The sequence below is a fragment of the Bombus fervidus genome, chromosome 3 (assembly GCF_041682495.2).
Source record: "Bombus fervidus isolate BK054 chromosome 3, iyBomFerv1, whole genome shotgun sequence".
Classification (NCBI taxonomy): Eukaryota; Metazoa; Arthropoda; class Insecta; order Hymenoptera; family Apidae; genus Bombus; species Bombus fervidus.
The window spans coordinates 18201226-18217674 of record NC_091519.1 but is presented as its reverse complement, the minus strand read 5'-3'; the positions used below and the strand labels follow the sequence as shown (position 1 = coordinate 18217674).

At 34.5% G+C, this 16449-nt stretch overlaps 3 protein-coding genes across 6 annotated transcripts; 2 read left to right on the top strand and 1 right to left on the bottom strand.

Annotated features, from left to right (window-relative positions):
- The first annotated feature begins 3140 nt into the window (after nucleotides 1-3140).
- Nucleotides 3141-5924, top strand: Ints10 (integrator complex subunit 10). The gene is made up of 8 exons (XM_072022876.1): nucleotides 3141-3546; nucleotides 3738-3805; nucleotides 3881-4124; nucleotides 4198-4705; nucleotides 4776-5092; nucleotides 5172-5336; nucleotides 5408-5666; nucleotides 5743-5924. Exons 1-8 carry the CDS (start codon nucleotides 3391-3393, stop codon nucleotides 5907-5909), a joined length of 1884 nt encoding a protein of 627 aa, XP_071878977.1. The 5' UTR covers nucleotides 3141-3390; the 3' UTR covers nucleotides 5910-5924.
- A 26-nt stretch (nucleotides 5925-5950) lies between these two features.
- On the bottom strand, nucleotides 5951-12199 carry Sec31 (COPII coat complex component secretory 31). 3 transcript variants are annotated; one of them, XM_072022864.1, is made up of 15 exons: nucleotides 12054-12199; nucleotides 11362-11574; nucleotides 10966-11288; nucleotides 10806-10903; nucleotides 10490-10735; nucleotides 10108-10401; nucleotides 9646-10014; nucleotides 9453-9570; nucleotides 9075-9380; nucleotides 8397-8996; nucleotides 7792-8360; nucleotides 7192-7266; nucleotides 6851-7123; nucleotides 6691-6762; nucleotides 5951-6611 (listed from the first exon to the last, which is right to left on the bottom strand). In XM_072022864.1, the coding sequence occupies exons 2-15, from the start codon at nucleotides 11562-11564 to the stop codon at nucleotides 6423-6425; spliced, it is 3735 nt and encodes a 1244-aa protein (XP_071878965.1). In that variant the 5' UTR covers nucleotides 11565-11574; nucleotides 12054-12199; the 3' UTR covers nucleotides 5951-6422. The 3 variants fall into 3 exon arrangements, with proteins under 3 accessions (XP_071878965.1, XP_071878964.1, XP_071878966.1); XM_072022863.1 differs by having other exon boundaries at nucleotides 7792-8996; XM_072022865.1 differs by lacking the exons at nucleotides 5951-6611; nucleotides 6691-6762; nucleotides 6851-7123; nucleotides 7192-7266 and adding an exon at nucleotides 7289-7671 and having other exon boundaries at nucleotides 7792-8996.
- A 681-nt stretch (nucleotides 12200-12880) lies between these two features.
- LOC139998399 (polypeptide N-acetylgalactosaminyltransferase 13) lies at nucleotides 12881-16296 on the top strand. Of its 2 annotated transcripts, none has more exons than XM_072022882.1 (11): nucleotides 12881-13205; nucleotides 13365-13665; nucleotides 13848-13957; nucleotides 14033-14213; nucleotides 14281-14450; nucleotides 14524-14691; nucleotides 14794-14893; nucleotides 14958-15367; nucleotides 15436-15578; nucleotides 15682-15948; nucleotides 16024-16296. In XM_072022882.1, the coding sequence occupies exons 2-11, from the start codon at nucleotides 13529-13531 to the stop codon at nucleotides 16150-16152; spliced, it is 1815 nt and encodes a 604-aa protein (XP_071878983.1). In that variant the 5' UTR covers nucleotides 12881-13205; nucleotides 13365-13528; the 3' UTR covers nucleotides 16153-16296. The 2 variants fall into 2 exon arrangements, with proteins under 2 accessions (XP_071878983.1, XP_071878982.1); XM_072022881.1 differs by having other exon boundaries at nucleotides 13312-13665.
- Nucleotides 16297-16449: the final 153 nt, after the last annotated feature.

Genomic DNA, 16449 nt, shown 5'->3' with positions numbered 1-16449 from the left:
AAATAATTCGATAGATGGGGTGCCGTGTATTACAAGAGGGGTGACCATTTCTGCACGTTGGGGTGCCAAAACATCCGCCGTAACTCGGTAAAGTATTGTCGAAGAATTCCTCGTTAAAATATTTTCTTCGCTACAATCCCTATCGACGTCGCTATAATCGATCGGTATTCGTACATCGTTCGAAACGTATCACAATTTTCTTGTTAAGTGGATGATATCGACAAGAACGATCGTGGAAATCTGTACGAAAGAAAATCTTTCATAAAGCGAGGGACAGAGACAGAGAAACGCCAATACTTTAGCGGTCCGTCAAGATCGTATTTATTCATTTGAGCTAATTTTTTGGGCGTGGAATCGACTATTAGATTGTCGTGTTGTGCTTTAGGGCATATTGACGCCGTGGCTTGGAAAAAAGTAATCGAGACAGCTGCCAGAACGTCAACGATAGACCGTACACGGTACACCACCCTGCTCGGTATCGTTCGGCACCGATTTGCAAGAACTTGGCGATTCGCTAGGAAACGTTTTACAAATGAGAGAAGCAGACACGAGGAAGAGCGTATTTAAAATGCAGAAAGGCAAACGGTGGCGTGTCAAGAACCGTCAGGTGGTCGGTTTAAATGACACAATGGCTCAATTCGGGGCGAAAATCCGTCGACTAAATCTCCCATTCAAATGCGATCTCAATCCCCTGCGTCAAATGGGACCTAAGTAGCTACTTAGTTGCACATTTGGCTTAAAATTTTCGATAGCCTCTCCCCACCCCTCTCCGTATCCCATCCAGCGATACATACGATCGTACGAGCGTGTTAGATTCGCGATGCTATCTCTCAGGACATTTGCGATACGAACGCATCGCCGGTACCTGGACGCGTCACGGTAATCTATTTGAAATTCAGTCACCCTTATGCTCGCTATTATGTTACATGCTCTCGCGGAGATCCAACCATCGACACGCGCGTTTTCCTTTCAAACGGAATGCTAAAATTGCGATTGTTTTATTAAATAGAAGAGAGCGATCTTGACGCGCGATAAGTGTAGTCTTGTTGATCTTTTGATCTTAATAATATCACGTTGTGACTAAGAAGGAATATTCTAATACGAAATAGTTAAAAATGAAAAGGAACTGTTATTAAATGTATAAGGGTATAGTTGATGAAGTTTTGTACTAAATTGTTGTACCAAGAAATGATATAACTGTTAAGGCGAACAGTATCATCGTGGATATTTCAATATTACCGTAAATATCTTAAAGATATTCTGTATTTCGTTCGATGGGATTGAGCTTTGATATAAAAGTTTAAGTTAGAGACAACTGGATAACGTGGCTAATTCAATCGCGTTCAATTAGACCTGCAAAGTGTTTTCTATAAATTCACGGTTAACGAGATTCCAATTCCGTGGTATATAATTACGAACGATCGGGCCGCAAGGGTCCCTCGGTTAGCCGATGCCACCACGGACGAGAATAATTAGTTTTAATTGCCCCAACGAAACTTATCCCTCCCCGTTGACGCATTAAGACCAAAGTTAGACGGGCCACAGGAGGTTTAGGTTTTGCGAAGCGTGAGCAGGTAAGGTATACACGTACTACGTGACACGGTTGGTAAACCCAAAGCTGGCTTTGTTAAGCTCGGATTCTGAGTGCCTTTGATACGTGTACTTGCACGCTAACTAACCAACCTAAGCTATCCACAGCGAGCTCGCGTACGTACGCCAGATGTGCGTGTGTTATACGCTTTTCTATATCGCTTCAAACAGGGACGTCTAGTTCCTGGCTCGCATTTGACAATTTCAAATTTTCTTATAACTTTAGTATTTCGTCGAAATTTAGCGTAGATCCCGATCTGTAAATTTCTCATTTAGAATTGCCAATTAAGAAAACGAACTTCGATTCTGGTTAGCTTTGTTCTAAATGACACGCCATAAATACATTTCGATCGTTGAAAATACAATTTCGCGATGAATATACAATTGCTTCTAATTATGCGAGAATGGAGTGACAAAGAAAAAAGAGATAAAATTGATCGAAGCGTTAAAAGTACGGTGTACTCCTAGGAGCCCAATGATTCGACGTCCCTGTCTTTTACCTACGTTACCCTCGGCATCGTCTATACGAGTATGACCTACACGTGCGCGATACATTTTCAACTGGGAATTGAATTTCCTTGGTAATTTTAATGCCATTGTGGCTGAAGGGGTGGAGAGAGGCACCGAGACAGAGGGTAAGGTAACAAACACAACCACAGAGTGTGCATCCCCTAACCATCTCGTAGACGTAAAATTTAGTTGGAGACGAATACGATATCCTTACCATTCCCGCGTGGTTCTCCGCTCGGAATGATTCGAGAGCATGAAATTTAGACATTCCTTTGCTATTCATAGTGTGTACCATAAACGAATGAAAGATACACATAATTCCTTTAATGCATTGTTTCTCTTATACGTACGTGTGCACAAACAATTTATGTGGAAATATACGGACGTAACCGTTAAAATGTAATAACAAATATAATATCTTTAAGGGAGTTTCGAAGGAGAAAATAGCGTCCAGGAACTTTATTTTGTCGCGTAAAACAAAAGTGGTGCATTTAATGCTACTTTATTTCCGGTACTTCATTGGAATACGGAAAGTCCCGAGATACAAAGCCAAAGCGCTATAACCACTTAAGGAAGCTTTGACCAAAGTTGCAACAGAATCTGCGTTGTGGAGTAAAGCGGATTTCCCCACCTCGAAGTGCCCCCTGTTATATCTTTATAAATGGAACCACTCCTAGGGTATATGGAAAAGCGACAACCTTTATCACTTACAGGATTTACAATATTATATTTCTGTCGGGAATCGTCAATCATTTCTTTAAAACTTCTTGGCATTATTGTTTTTGCTTCGCTTCGGTAATTTTAGCCAATAAAAAATTTCCATGTTGTGTACAAATTTCAACATACCTGTTTCAAACATCCAGATTGATATTTATCGTTACAAACGTGATATTGATCGTTATCGATACAAACAAATATTCGTGATTATTTTGTAAATTAAAAAATGTATTGCTGTATTTTCAAAACTGAATTTAAGTCCTCTTATCATGCTATAATATACGGATATCATTTTCATTTGCAGTTGATAAAACAGAAATCTGTTGTATCTTATCTGTGATTTTATTTCTAATATTAGTTCTTATACTCACCGCTCTACAGCGTACATTTCATTCAGCGTATTTCAGCGACAAAAATGATTTTTTAACGATCGGTATTTCAGTCCAGAACGTAACACAAAATTCCATTAAATGCGAGTTCTATTTTATACATTGTCTATGTTCTCGCCGAAGTCGTAAACGATGTTTACTGGTTGTCATTATTTTCGTCTGTAAATTTTTAATAATTTAAAATATGTTAGAAAAAACATCTGGTATAGATAACAACCAGTTATCCAAAGAAGATTATTTAATTATGCGTGCGAAAGATGCATTACCAATTGACATTTATGCAGCTAAATCCTGGTTAATTACTGCTAGATCGTTGTTTCCTCACAGTGCTAAAGTTCAGGTTAATATTCTTAATGTTTATTGACATCTATACAAAAAGTATTCAATTTATTATGTGTCATGCATTCAAATGACATTTTACAAATTATGTCATGGAATTAAATTATTAATATTTTTTTAAGATCTACCATATAATAAGCAAATAACTTTTCAATAAAAGATTGTGCTTTTTTTTGATGATTTGTTCAATAGTTCGAAGCCTATCGGATCGAAAAGCTTTCAAAAAATGTGAAGGAAGCAGCAAAATGTTTTAGTGAAATGTAAGTTTATGAAATAAATTACATTATATTGTAAGAACAATTTGCGCGGAAACAATTGTTTAAATGTAAAAACAGATTTCAGAATTTTCCGGACGATCGCGAGATATGGAAGGAAATAGAAGCAGTAACAACTTGTCTTCGTTTGGAACAATGCGACGCTGAAGCAGAATTTTTATGCCAAATGTTCCAACATATACCACAAGAACTTCAGCATAAATTGCTTGTCATGACTGCTGATCATAGTGAAGATACAATGGAGCATTGTAAATTATTACTTCTTTTACTGCGTAGATTTCCTCAAACAATTGCCACTCATGGAGTAAGTATCTTTAGTTAACATGTTTCTAATATTTGTAACTGCTGTTTTAGTTCTTAATCTGTTTCATTTTTAGCCACGTTTAGTAGAAACTCTTCTTACCGCGGAGAAACACAGTCATCCAGGATGTGCGGTAAACGGATACAGAAAATTATTAACTTGTGACGCACTACCTCTTCTTGGTACTGCGCCGGTAGTGTTAAATCCGAGGCTTAGCTTGAGATTACTTTGTAAAGCGATAGAATTTTATTTGACATACATACAGCAGCCGCAAGATAATCAGATTCAACAACCCTGGGATAGACTGTTTCAGGTTGTAGAATTAATAGGGAAAAAATTAGGATGGGAATTAAGTAGTTTATTTTCTATGACTTGGAACAGAGAAGCATATTGCGAAAGATTGCACCAATATGCTGTTACACATTCTGCTAATTTATGCGAGGAAATGGTAGCTAGACAGCTATTAATGTGTACTATTGCAGTATTACTAAGAATATTAAATGAACATACTGCACTGATTAATAACGATGAAACCATGTATTGTTTGGTAGAAGCATTCGCAGAATGCGTACATTCATCCACAGGTAAAGTGTAATATGTAATAATCTGTAACTTTACTTTAATCTATAATTTCATTATCTTTGTTATAATTAGAACCCAAATTGAAGAAACGGAAAAGGGAAGATAATGGAGGAATCGTAATAACTAGCGATGGTGATTACAGCGGTAATGGATTGGCATTAAACGTGAAGTTATGGGACTTGTTACATAGTAGTGATTATTTACAAAGAGAAGTCGGAAAACTAAGTCAACAACTTCGATTAGACTCGTGCTTAAATTCTTTTTTAACAGATTTAGCTATGTATAAGGGTTTACACCATGAAGTGTTACCAAGATTATCTCAAGAACCAGCTAGTTTATCTGTTCACCTTCGTTTAGCAAGCACGTGTTTCTTCTTGAAAGATTATAAGGTACGCAATGTATTTTCATATTTTTACACTTTACTTGTACTTAAAAATATGCCTAAATACATCATATTTCTTTCTCTAGGCAATGTTAGAGTATATAGTTTTAGTAGTTACTGCATTACCTTCGGTTTGTAGTAAAGTATCTCACAATTTAACTGTTCCATGTGGAAGACACTTACATTATTTGACACTTGCACGTTTTCCTGTTATACAGTATTGTTGCAGATTATTGCTTTTAGCAATAAAGGTAATTACAATGTTATGATTAAAAACATTTTTCATTCTGTTATTATATTTACAATATGTACTGTACGATAGGAAAATTTCTCTGTACCTGGTGCTGTTGGGGATTTAGCTATAGGACATGCATTAGTTCTAATGCAAATTGATTGGCCGCAAGAAGCTAGTGCTTTATCCACAATTACGGAAAGAATTATTAATCGCGGATCTTTTTCTTACCCATTATTTCAGGCTTATATTATATGTGTAGATATTTTAGAAGAGTTAACATATTTGTGGACAGAACATGGAGGTGGTGTATCTTTAGATATAGCTACAGGATCGGGAATCCTACAAAGTAAGTTATTTTATAAATTACACCATACACATCTTTATTTTTATTTATAATATGACTATATAAAAATATTTTATAGATCGACGTATTACTACTCGTGGAGCAGATAAAGGAGTCCGCGAAGAAGTAAAACAAGCAATGCGCCGACAAGCAGCTCGAGACGGCATCGATCCGTTAGATGAATTGTTACAAAAGTTTATTATCAATGAAAAAACAGCAATATTACACAGTTTAATTATTCAATAAATCAATTTAACCTTATTTTCATTAATTAATTTAATACGTAATTTTAATGAAATCATTATATAATTTTTTATTTTGAGATATACACATGATTTTTTTAAGCCAACTTCAATATTTTATGTACATATTACATTATGTTAAAAGAAACAAAATTTTATTAACAATTCGCGGAAATACCTGAATATCTGTTCTAGTTTTTACATGCGTCTTAGGTAATGAGTACTTTCAATTGTACCGGAATAATGATACTTTATCTAATCCCAACAAGCCACCTTTAAATGTAAATATATAAACATTATGATTTTGTTGATGATACAATTGAGTCATAAAGTTTATATACAAATATTTGTGACTATCCGTACTATACGGAATAATATGTAAATAATATGGAAAATTAATAAAACGTAAATATCTTATTAATTAGGCAGCTAAATTAATAAGGCTGTTAAGGATTACACAAATTTCAAATTATAAAAATGAATAGGTGTAAATATTCCGGGTTTTATATATTGCATTCTATCTAATATAGACATTCAATTGAAGAGCGATTAGGAATAATACTTTAATACCAGGCATGAAAGAAGCTATCTGGCTAAAATCTGGACCTGAAACTAATTGTGTATGAAGATCTAAACCTCCAGTATAGTTTCCACTTTGTATCATCTGTGATATTTGATGCAATCCTTGTAAAGAATTCTGTGACAGCTATAATAAGACGTACACGATAAATATATTTTTCTTTTTTTTAAATCGATAGTAGCAAAGTGCAAAGAGATATACATACCTTATTCTCTCTAAGGCAATCGTATAAAACTTCGAGTTTTCTGGATACATCTGCTATTTTGCGTTTAAGTTGCTGAAAAAAAAAAAATGAAAAATATTGGTGATTTTGACTGTAAATATATAAAATATATTATTTCTATAAATACGAAGAATCATCTTACTGGATTCTTGGCGTTTTCAAAGCACTGATTTTTTAATTCATCGAATACTGTTTTTAAGTGCATATGCTGTTCCGGAATCGGTGGTTTTGGCTTCTCCGGTTCCGGTGTTCTGGCAATTGCGACCGGTGGTGTAGGTTCCATTGGTTTGGCATATTGAGCAGCCATATTTGGAATATTCTGATTGATATTGGCTTGATTTGGAATACTCTGATGATATTGTTGCAGGTTGTAAGATGATTGCATATCCGGATAAAATTTGTCGTGTTGCAATACCTAGAGAAGAAAGAAGAGGTAGAAAATAATGATATTTACTAGTTAACAGCTTTAATTATGATCCTTACATTTGGTTCGGGTTGCGGTTGGGTTCCTCTTAATGGATGTAAAATCGGGTTTTGTGGCTGATAATCTTGCTTTGACTGTAGAAAATGTAATATTATGATATATTTAGAAAGCAATACCTTCATATACTAACTGCAATAACAAAATGGTACGCATGAATCGTAAAATGTAATATCCCACTACTACAATGTTTGTGTAAAGCAGTTGGAAACGTCCTTGTATTTCACACTGTCACATTAGTTAATATAGAGTCACAGGAAATTGTTATTCGCAATTTACTAAATCGAATTTAAGAGATACTTAAGGGGAATAAACATATTTTGCTTAAAAAGAAATAGCAATGATGAAACAGTATAAACAACACTCAATCTTTTTTAGGTGTCTACCTTAATATTTATATTCTTCGAATATTTTGCTTTCCACTTCCTGGTACCAGCATGATCCGCAGACATTTCATTTTTGTTGCATAATGCTAGTACTGGCTATATTATTTAAATGTACATATACATATATATATATAATAAGGATAAAGTTATACATAATAACTAATTACTCACTATTTTTCAGGCACACTTGTATAAAAAATATACAAAGCTATTTACCTGTATCCTAGAGGGCTTTGCAGCAGGTGGATCGTTCCATCCAGCAGGCTGTACCGGTGCTTGATAGATGTTTGAGCGATCCATTGGTGGCTGATTTTCGCTTCCATACATTTGAGTCTGTTGAATTGGTTGCATTCTAATTGGTTCATACATTTGACTTTGCGGTGGATTTTGCAATGGCGACAATACACTAAGTTGAACTGGCTTAAAAGTTTCTGCTTCTTTAACATTTGATACGAGATTTTGTCCGGAGTACGTGTTCGTCGCCATAGGAACTTGTGGTTGATACATATTTGATGAAGAATAGCCTGATACTGGAGGAATTTGTTGATACGACGATATTTGTTGAGGAAAACCAGTTTGTCCGTATGTTGAAGAAGATTTAACAGACGGATCTATTATATATTTTGATCTCGCTGGAGGTCCGGCGCTAGGTGGTCGAGATCCGATTCCGCTTGATGCACTTGAAGGAGGTGGTGGTGGAAGTGATTGAGAAACGGATGTTGAAGTGTAAGAATGAGATATTTGATCATATGGCATAGATGGTACAGGTTGCATAGGTTGCATAGGTTGCATAGATTGTACAGGTTGCATAGGTTGCATAGATTGTACAGGTTGCATTGTTTGTACATGTGGTTGAAGCGGAGATATTCCAAACGTTTGTTGTTGCTGTTGAGTATTAAATTGATTTGGGGGAGGTGCGAAAGATTGTTTCGTTGGAGCAGCAATGTTTGAATCGAAAAAGGGTCTTGTTGATCCAGTAGACAGTGGATTTTGTACACCTTGTACACCAGTTACAGATCTTCTGGTTTGATCGTAATAAGTTTGCATTGCCGGTGCTTTTGGCACGACTTTCGATTCTTCGATATAACCCAAAGCTCGCATTAAGCGATCTTTTAACATTACGATTTTTTCATCTTGACTATTTTCCAAATAATTTAGTGCAGAATCGAGGTCTCCTTCGGCCGCTAACATGTCAGCATAACGAGACAAAATGTTGGCAATTTTTCCTTCTATTTGTACGTCCCTAATATTTTGCGTTTCTAATGCTTTCTGCATTATAACTACTAGTTCTACTATTTCCTGAATTTCAACATTGGAAGATTCAACCATTTTATTCAAATTACCAGAACAAATATAACAAATTTGAGCTTGCTCTTTGAGTGTTACATTGTCAGATGATGCTAAACGATCTCCAAGCATATCTATAAAATCAAAGGGACAGAATTGAGTATTATATATCTTAAGTTGTCACGTTGCTTGCATTATAATACGATACATACCGCACAAAGCAGATCGTTCTTGTGGATTGGAATGAATAAATATTCCAATCAACACTTCTTTCCAGCAATTTATATCAGCATTGTTAACAACATCAGCCCAATTTTCACTAACTAATGAATTGATAAGAGAATTGAGAGGTCCAGAATGTTCTGAAAAGTATCTGTACTGGGTACGTGCTAACAAATCAGGTCCAGCAGCCATTGAAAGAATGACCGCATCTGCGTACCTTTTATTTGCAAAGCACAACGACACAGCAGCTTCTATATTTCCTAAGAGGATTGCTTGAGTTATAAGCCCATCCTCATCTGCAAAATTACGTTATCTAATGTAATGAAAATTTAGGAAATGAAGTTCCTTATATGTAACTATAAAATTACCATCTGACACATTTATTTGAATGTTTTTATTTTTTGCAGCAGCTATTGATATTTTCTTAGATTCTTGTGCAATAGCATCGAACACCATGCTTCCATCAATAACGTTTCCATTAAGTACCTAGTAAGTGAAGAATAGTTTCTGTTATGTAATAATACTGTGAAAATTTTTCAAGTAATATAAAATTAAACTTACATTATTCAAGTTACCAACTCCTTCTGTAATATTATTAACATCTTCTTGTGAAACGAGTTGATTTAATTTATTATTCATTGTTTCTATGTTATAACCAAGTAAATTCAATATATTCTTTGTCACATTTTCACTAAAATATGCTCCCACACAATTCCATATCTTTTTTCTATATATATCAGTAGTGTTGTCAACTTTCCCTTTGCAATAATCACTATATTGCTCACTTTTAAGAACTTCCTCCAACTCATTTGAACGTTGAATTAATTCTGGTTGTGTAACCACTTGTGATATTATCACTTTTTTGTTTGAATTTGGAGGTAAATTAGGATCTACAGGTCCATTTTCAAATATTACCAATTTACCACCAAACTAAAAAAACGTTCATGATTCTTATAGTAGAAATTTAAAACTGTAATATATAAAAATCGATAAATATTACATATTTTAAAAACAGATGCTTACACCAAAGGATGCTCCAAATGGCCTTTTTAACCATTTTGGAGCTTTTGTCAAGATGACTGCTGGTTCTGTCTGTACAGGAGGTGGTGTATGTGTGAAAGGATCCATTCCAGGGAAGGAATCTACAATTTTGTTAGATGTCTCTGCTGACATTTGTTGTTGTCCTCCCAATAAAGAGTACACTGCTGCATGCCCATCAAAGCTAGATCCCACAACTAATCCAGGATGTCTCGGACACCATGAGACATCAAAAATCCACTGATTTGTTTGTGCTAATTCACAAATTACTTCACCATTCTGTACGATAAAAAAATATAAACATACATATATAAATAAGAAATAAATTATATACATGTATTCGTAAATATACTCCTTTTAGACTTACTGGTGCATCTGAGTTAGGATTCCAACATAATATCCTATTATCTTTGGCACAACTTAAGAGTAAATCCGAATCATGTGGATTCCATGCAATTGATAGGACACCACGTTGGTGATTTTGGAATGTTTTCAAGGGTGATGTTGCAAATCTCAAATCCCATAATTCAATTATAGGAGCCTGATCATCTTCTGATGCTAAGCACAACTGTGTTGCAACATCTGGATGCCACTGGACTACTTTCCATCTTACCTGTATGTATATATAAATGTACAAATAACGATATTACGAGTACTACAAAATATAGCGTAAGTAAAATTACTTTTGTATTTGTATCTGTTAAGTTGATAATTGGCTCATTTTTTCTCAAATCCCATATAGTACATCGTTGTGAAAACGTGGAAGCAAGGATATGTTGCACTGTAAGAAAAAATAAAAATTAAAGATATAAATATATTAGCAGATTAAACATTATGAGATACCTTGCTTATTCCAAGCAATGTGTTGGACATCTTCCAGTGGTTGACTTCTGACTCCAGGAGTCATGGGAGAATTTGTGTTAACAATATCCCATATATAAATTTCATTTTCTGTTGCACCAGTTGCTAACAAATTTGCTTGAAAGGGATTAAAATCAAGTGCTCTAACTGGACCTGTATGTCTGTCTGTTTTACTAATCAAGTAATTATTATCATTAGCTAACATTTTAGCAGCTGAATAAATCTTTATAATGCCATAATCACAGCCTCCGACAATTATACCAGCTGGATTATTACCATACGAACCCCATATTATTTTATGAAATCTAAAATTTTTATAAATTTATGAAGTATTGTCAACTATCTGATATACAAGTGCAAATATAATTTATCTCCAACCTATGGTCACTTGCAATGCTGATTTTAAGCTCCAAATCATATCCAGGTTGTTGTAAATTTAAGGAATATAAATCCAAGCTGGCAGATGTGTTAAAACTTGCATCAAGTTGTTGGGCTGCAGTTCCTGCAGCCAATAATATAGGATGTTGAGCCGGTGGTGACCATGCTACATTGACAGTCTTGAGTAACTCCTTAATCTTCATCCTTGAGTCCCTAAGAAATAAATTATTTATATTTATTACTTGTATACAAATGGTATTTCAGTAAATCTACGTACAACTAAAAAATAATACACAGCGATATATTGTAGCGTAACATAGATATATATTTACTTAATTGTACTTCGCTATGAAATTATTTAAATTTTAAGTAAATAGATTTATATAAAAACATTAATAGAAACATTTAAGAGAAAATTTATTTAAGAAAAATCATATATTTTCTCAAGGTTTTACTTTCAGCAAAATCATGTGAATGAGTTATTGATAACATACGCTCTGAATTAATTATACTATTGTAATGCAAATTTTATAAGCATAAATAATAATGCTTTAAATGCATTATATTCGATTCGTCGGTTCAGCGCCCTACTACTATTAAATTGCAGCACGTGTGCATTAATATTCTACAGTTAATTTTTAATTTCAGATGGAGCAGGAAATATATAATTTATTTAAATAATATTTTCTCACCTTAATATATCGAATTAAAAGTAATTAAGTGTATTTTACAGAAATAAATCCTTAACGTCAAACAAGTAGCAATCACCCGTCAACTTCTTCCAACGTGGCGAACCATACGTTCAGAATAGTGCTGACCTCTTTGGTATTCGTGATAAACATACAGTTTGCTCTTTTTCATTTCCATTGAATATAATAGAGGAGAAGTAGACAGATATTTCTTCCACGTAGAATATTCTAGATTATGTGTTCTTTCATAATAATCCTACTGTAATTGCAGTCTATAGTTGTACACAAGTACGAAAAAGATTTAATGAATTCTCATTCTAGATGGAACAGTTCATTCGAGTAGATCGTATGAGATTTCCTTAAACGTATATATTTATCACACTGACAATTTGGAAAATTTAAACATATATCATATGTGTATACAATGTATTTAATATTATAATTGCAATTTATTTATTATCATTCTCTTTCATTCTCATTACTGTCTTTTTAATTGACATTTAACCTAAGAATTAATAATTAACAAATCTACATAGTAATTTTATTTAATCTTTCTAAGCTTATTTGTATTTCGCAAATTGTATAAACCATCGATTTATGATCGGAAATATCAAATGTATGAAGAGATACATTGTATATGAAATTGAACGTACATATAATTTATATAATACACAATTTTTGCATAAGAAATAAGTAATACATTCAATAGATGTAACTCTGCTTACAGATATAAAATACCAAACCCGTCAGTCACATTGTACTGTTCTTTTTTTAAATTATTTTTTTCTTTTAAACATGTTTAATCGAAGATGTGGGGTTACGAAGTGTTTTGATACAACACTGCGTTATTCATAGCGTCCTAGCTCCTTGGAATTCATTCCAGTCGTCGAATCTGTGGCAGCATGCGTGCAATACAAATTTCTGTGCGTTATTTTAGTTCAATAGAATCTTAATAGTACCCATTGACAGTGAGATAATTTTTTATTTCATGAAAAAGTAGTGTTTATCGTATAGAAATAACGACAGGAATCATCTTCTCGATGTCATATACGTATTTGTGAAGTACATACACATGTACACATATCTGAAATCATTTCAGCGCATTTCGTGTGATCCACCGCTAAAATTCGTGATGCGTTTTTAGTTCGAATTCAGGTAAACTATAAAATCGATTACAAACCTTGAAGACTGTATTTTCCTCTTATTTTCACTTTCATTGTGATTTGTGTAATGATAAAGTAAATGGAACTTCTTTTTATAGAAATTGCTTAAATAATAGCACGAACATTTATCCAGACTCGTAATGTTCTCCAGTTCAAGGTAGACATCGTAATTACTTTTCACGATGACCCGCGATGAAAAGTATGTTATAACGGAAGTGCGGCTTCAACGATAACAGTTGACTATTCCATGATGAGATAGATGTGTAGTTATATTCAAAATTAGTTAAGTTTAGCGTCCTTTCAACGAGGATCACGATGTGGCCACGGCTGAGAAAGTCTTGTCGCGCGTGGTCAATCATTCTCTCGATTGCTCTTCTGACGGGAATATTCTTCGTTTGGCCATGGAAAAAGCGAGAGGACGAAGATTCTCCTAACGATTTCGTTTCACTTCGGTAAGTGATTCCGAAAATGAAAATTCGTAATTAAAATTCATGAAAATATCATTAAAGAGAACATTATTGTTTCTTTCCGAGAAATAATTGGAATAGAATATTAACGATAGCTTTAATCACCGTAGATGATTTTACCAATTTCAATACTGTAATTCTGTTCTGCACCTTCTTTTCATTCTCAGGCTCTTAGACAATCAAAGAGATTACATAGATCGCAAAGGAGTACATGTAGTAGTAGGACATTATATCGGAGATTCCGTGGATCCAATGAAAACTCCGAATATTACGAAAGGTAAATTACGAAATACGTAATAATACGCGCTTAATAGCAACGAATTCAGTTATATCTACCATTTCTCATTAATAGATCTCATTAACAAAAATATGTTTGATCCACGGCCATTTGAGGGAAAGAATGGCAATCCGGTTCTTGTACCGGCGAAAGACTTTTATAAAATGCAGCAGCTTTATCAAATCAATCGATTTAATTTGATGGCTAGTGATAGAATACCATTGAATCGATCTCTACCAGATGTTAGAAGAAAAGGGTAATGTGTTTATTGGATATTTATCTCATCTGTAACATATCAGCAGTAGGTAATTTACCGATTACAGGTGCATAACACGATATATGAACGTAGGTAACTTACCGAAAACGTCGATAATTATCGTCTTCCATAACGAAGCTTGGAGTACGTTACTCAGGACTGTATATAGCGTAATTAACAGATCGCCAAGGCATTTGTTAGAAGAAATTATTCTCGTTGATGACAATAGTGACAGAGGTAAACAAATAACATCTTTTATCAATACTCTTTCTTCGTACATGCTTTAAAAAATAAATTTCTTGTTTGTTAGATTTTTTGAAGGACGCGTTAGACGAACATGTAAAGAATTTAAAAGTTTCCACTAAGGTTCTTCGTTCCAGGAAACGTATAGGATTAGTGAATGCGAGGCTTCTAGGTGCCAACAGAGCCAAAGGCGAAGTCCTCACATTCCTTGACGCACATTGCGAATGCACGGTTGGTAGGTAAGCTCTTTTGTTAATATTTTTACGATAAATACAGCGTTTCGTACACGATAAAATGATATATTTTTTATTACGACGTTTTCATCAATACGTTTTAGGATGGCTGGAACCCTTACTTGAAGCGGTTGCTAAGAATAGAACTAGGGTAGTATCGCCTGTTATCGATATAATAAATGACGATACTTTCAGTTATACACGGTGAGATATAATTACGTTCACCGTCTTTTGACAATTATAAAGAAATAACGATATAATATCGCAGGTCTTTTGAGTTACACTGGGGTGCATTTAATTGGGATTTGCATTTTCGCTGGCTAACGTTAAACGGTCGATTGTTGAAAGAGAGGCGTGAAAATATCGTCGAACCATTCAGAACACCCGCCATGGCTGGAGGATTGTTCTCTATGAATCGAAATTACTTTTTTGAATTAGGAAGTTACGACGATCAAATGAAAATTTGGGGCGGTGAAAATTTGGAATTATCTTTTCGAGTATGGCAATGCGGCGGTAGCATCGAGATTGCCCCCTGCTCTCACGTGGGGCATCTCTTTCGAAAATCATCGCCGTATACGTTCCCAGGTGGTGTCGGAGAGATTCTATATGGGAATCTCGCTAGAGTAGCCTTGGTTTGGATGGACGAATGGGCAGAATTTTATTTTAAATTTAATACAGGTAATTAAACTTTCTTTAAAGGATTGTTTCACAGATGAATTAAGCGCTCCCTGTACGTTTCCTTTCAGAGGCAGCTAGATTAAGAGACAAACAACCAGTTCGAGGTAGATTGGAATTGCGTAAGAGGCTACAATGCAAAAACTTCGAGTGGTATTTGAATAATATATGGCCAGAACATTTCTTTCCGAAAGACGACCGTTTCTTTGGACGGGTAGATCTAAATTTATAATTATTATTAAATAAAAAGCTTAAGCGTTAAATCATCGTAATAAGTATTCATGTATTTTGACTCATGTATTTTTGATATATTTCAGATTTTGCATGTTTCATCGAACAAATGCATTATGCGACCAACCGCGAAAGGAACGTATTCTCAACCCTCGGGATATGCAGTCCTCGAAACGTGCCTTCCACGACCAATACTTAGTCAAATGTTTGTGATGACGACGGATGGAATTATAATGACCGATGAGAGCGTCTGCTTGGATGCACCCGATCACGACACCCAGCACAAGACACCAAAGGTTAAGATAATGGCGTGTAGCGGCCACGATAGACAAAAATGGCGATACGACGAACAAGTGTGTTTCGAATTTTTATCTGTATTCGTTCATAAGCTTTAGATAAATTCTGAATTTTTATTTCGTCCTTTTTAGTCAAAGACCTTCGTGCACGTATCTTCGGAAATGTGTTTGCAATCAAAGAACGACGAAGGCCCTGTGATAGCAGCTTGTACAAAAGACATCGATCAGAAATGGTTATTGGAATCGATTCCTTGGAAATAATAGCACCAGTATTTTCTCATATCGAACGCTACCTTAAAACACGATATATTTGTAAAAATTGTTTCTAATGGAATTTTTACTTTCATATACTTGCGGCTATTTCTACAGGAAATATTTGTAAATAAACGTATGCCTGGCTTTTTTTTTTTTTTTTATAAAAGTTATTAACGTTTATAAAAAGAAAATATCCAATGCATTCGATTTATGAACTTTGGCATCGTCTCGATTAAACGTGCATCGTGCATATTTCTCCAGGCTAATATAGAAGTTTCTTAAGTAGGTAATACGTCATTGTCA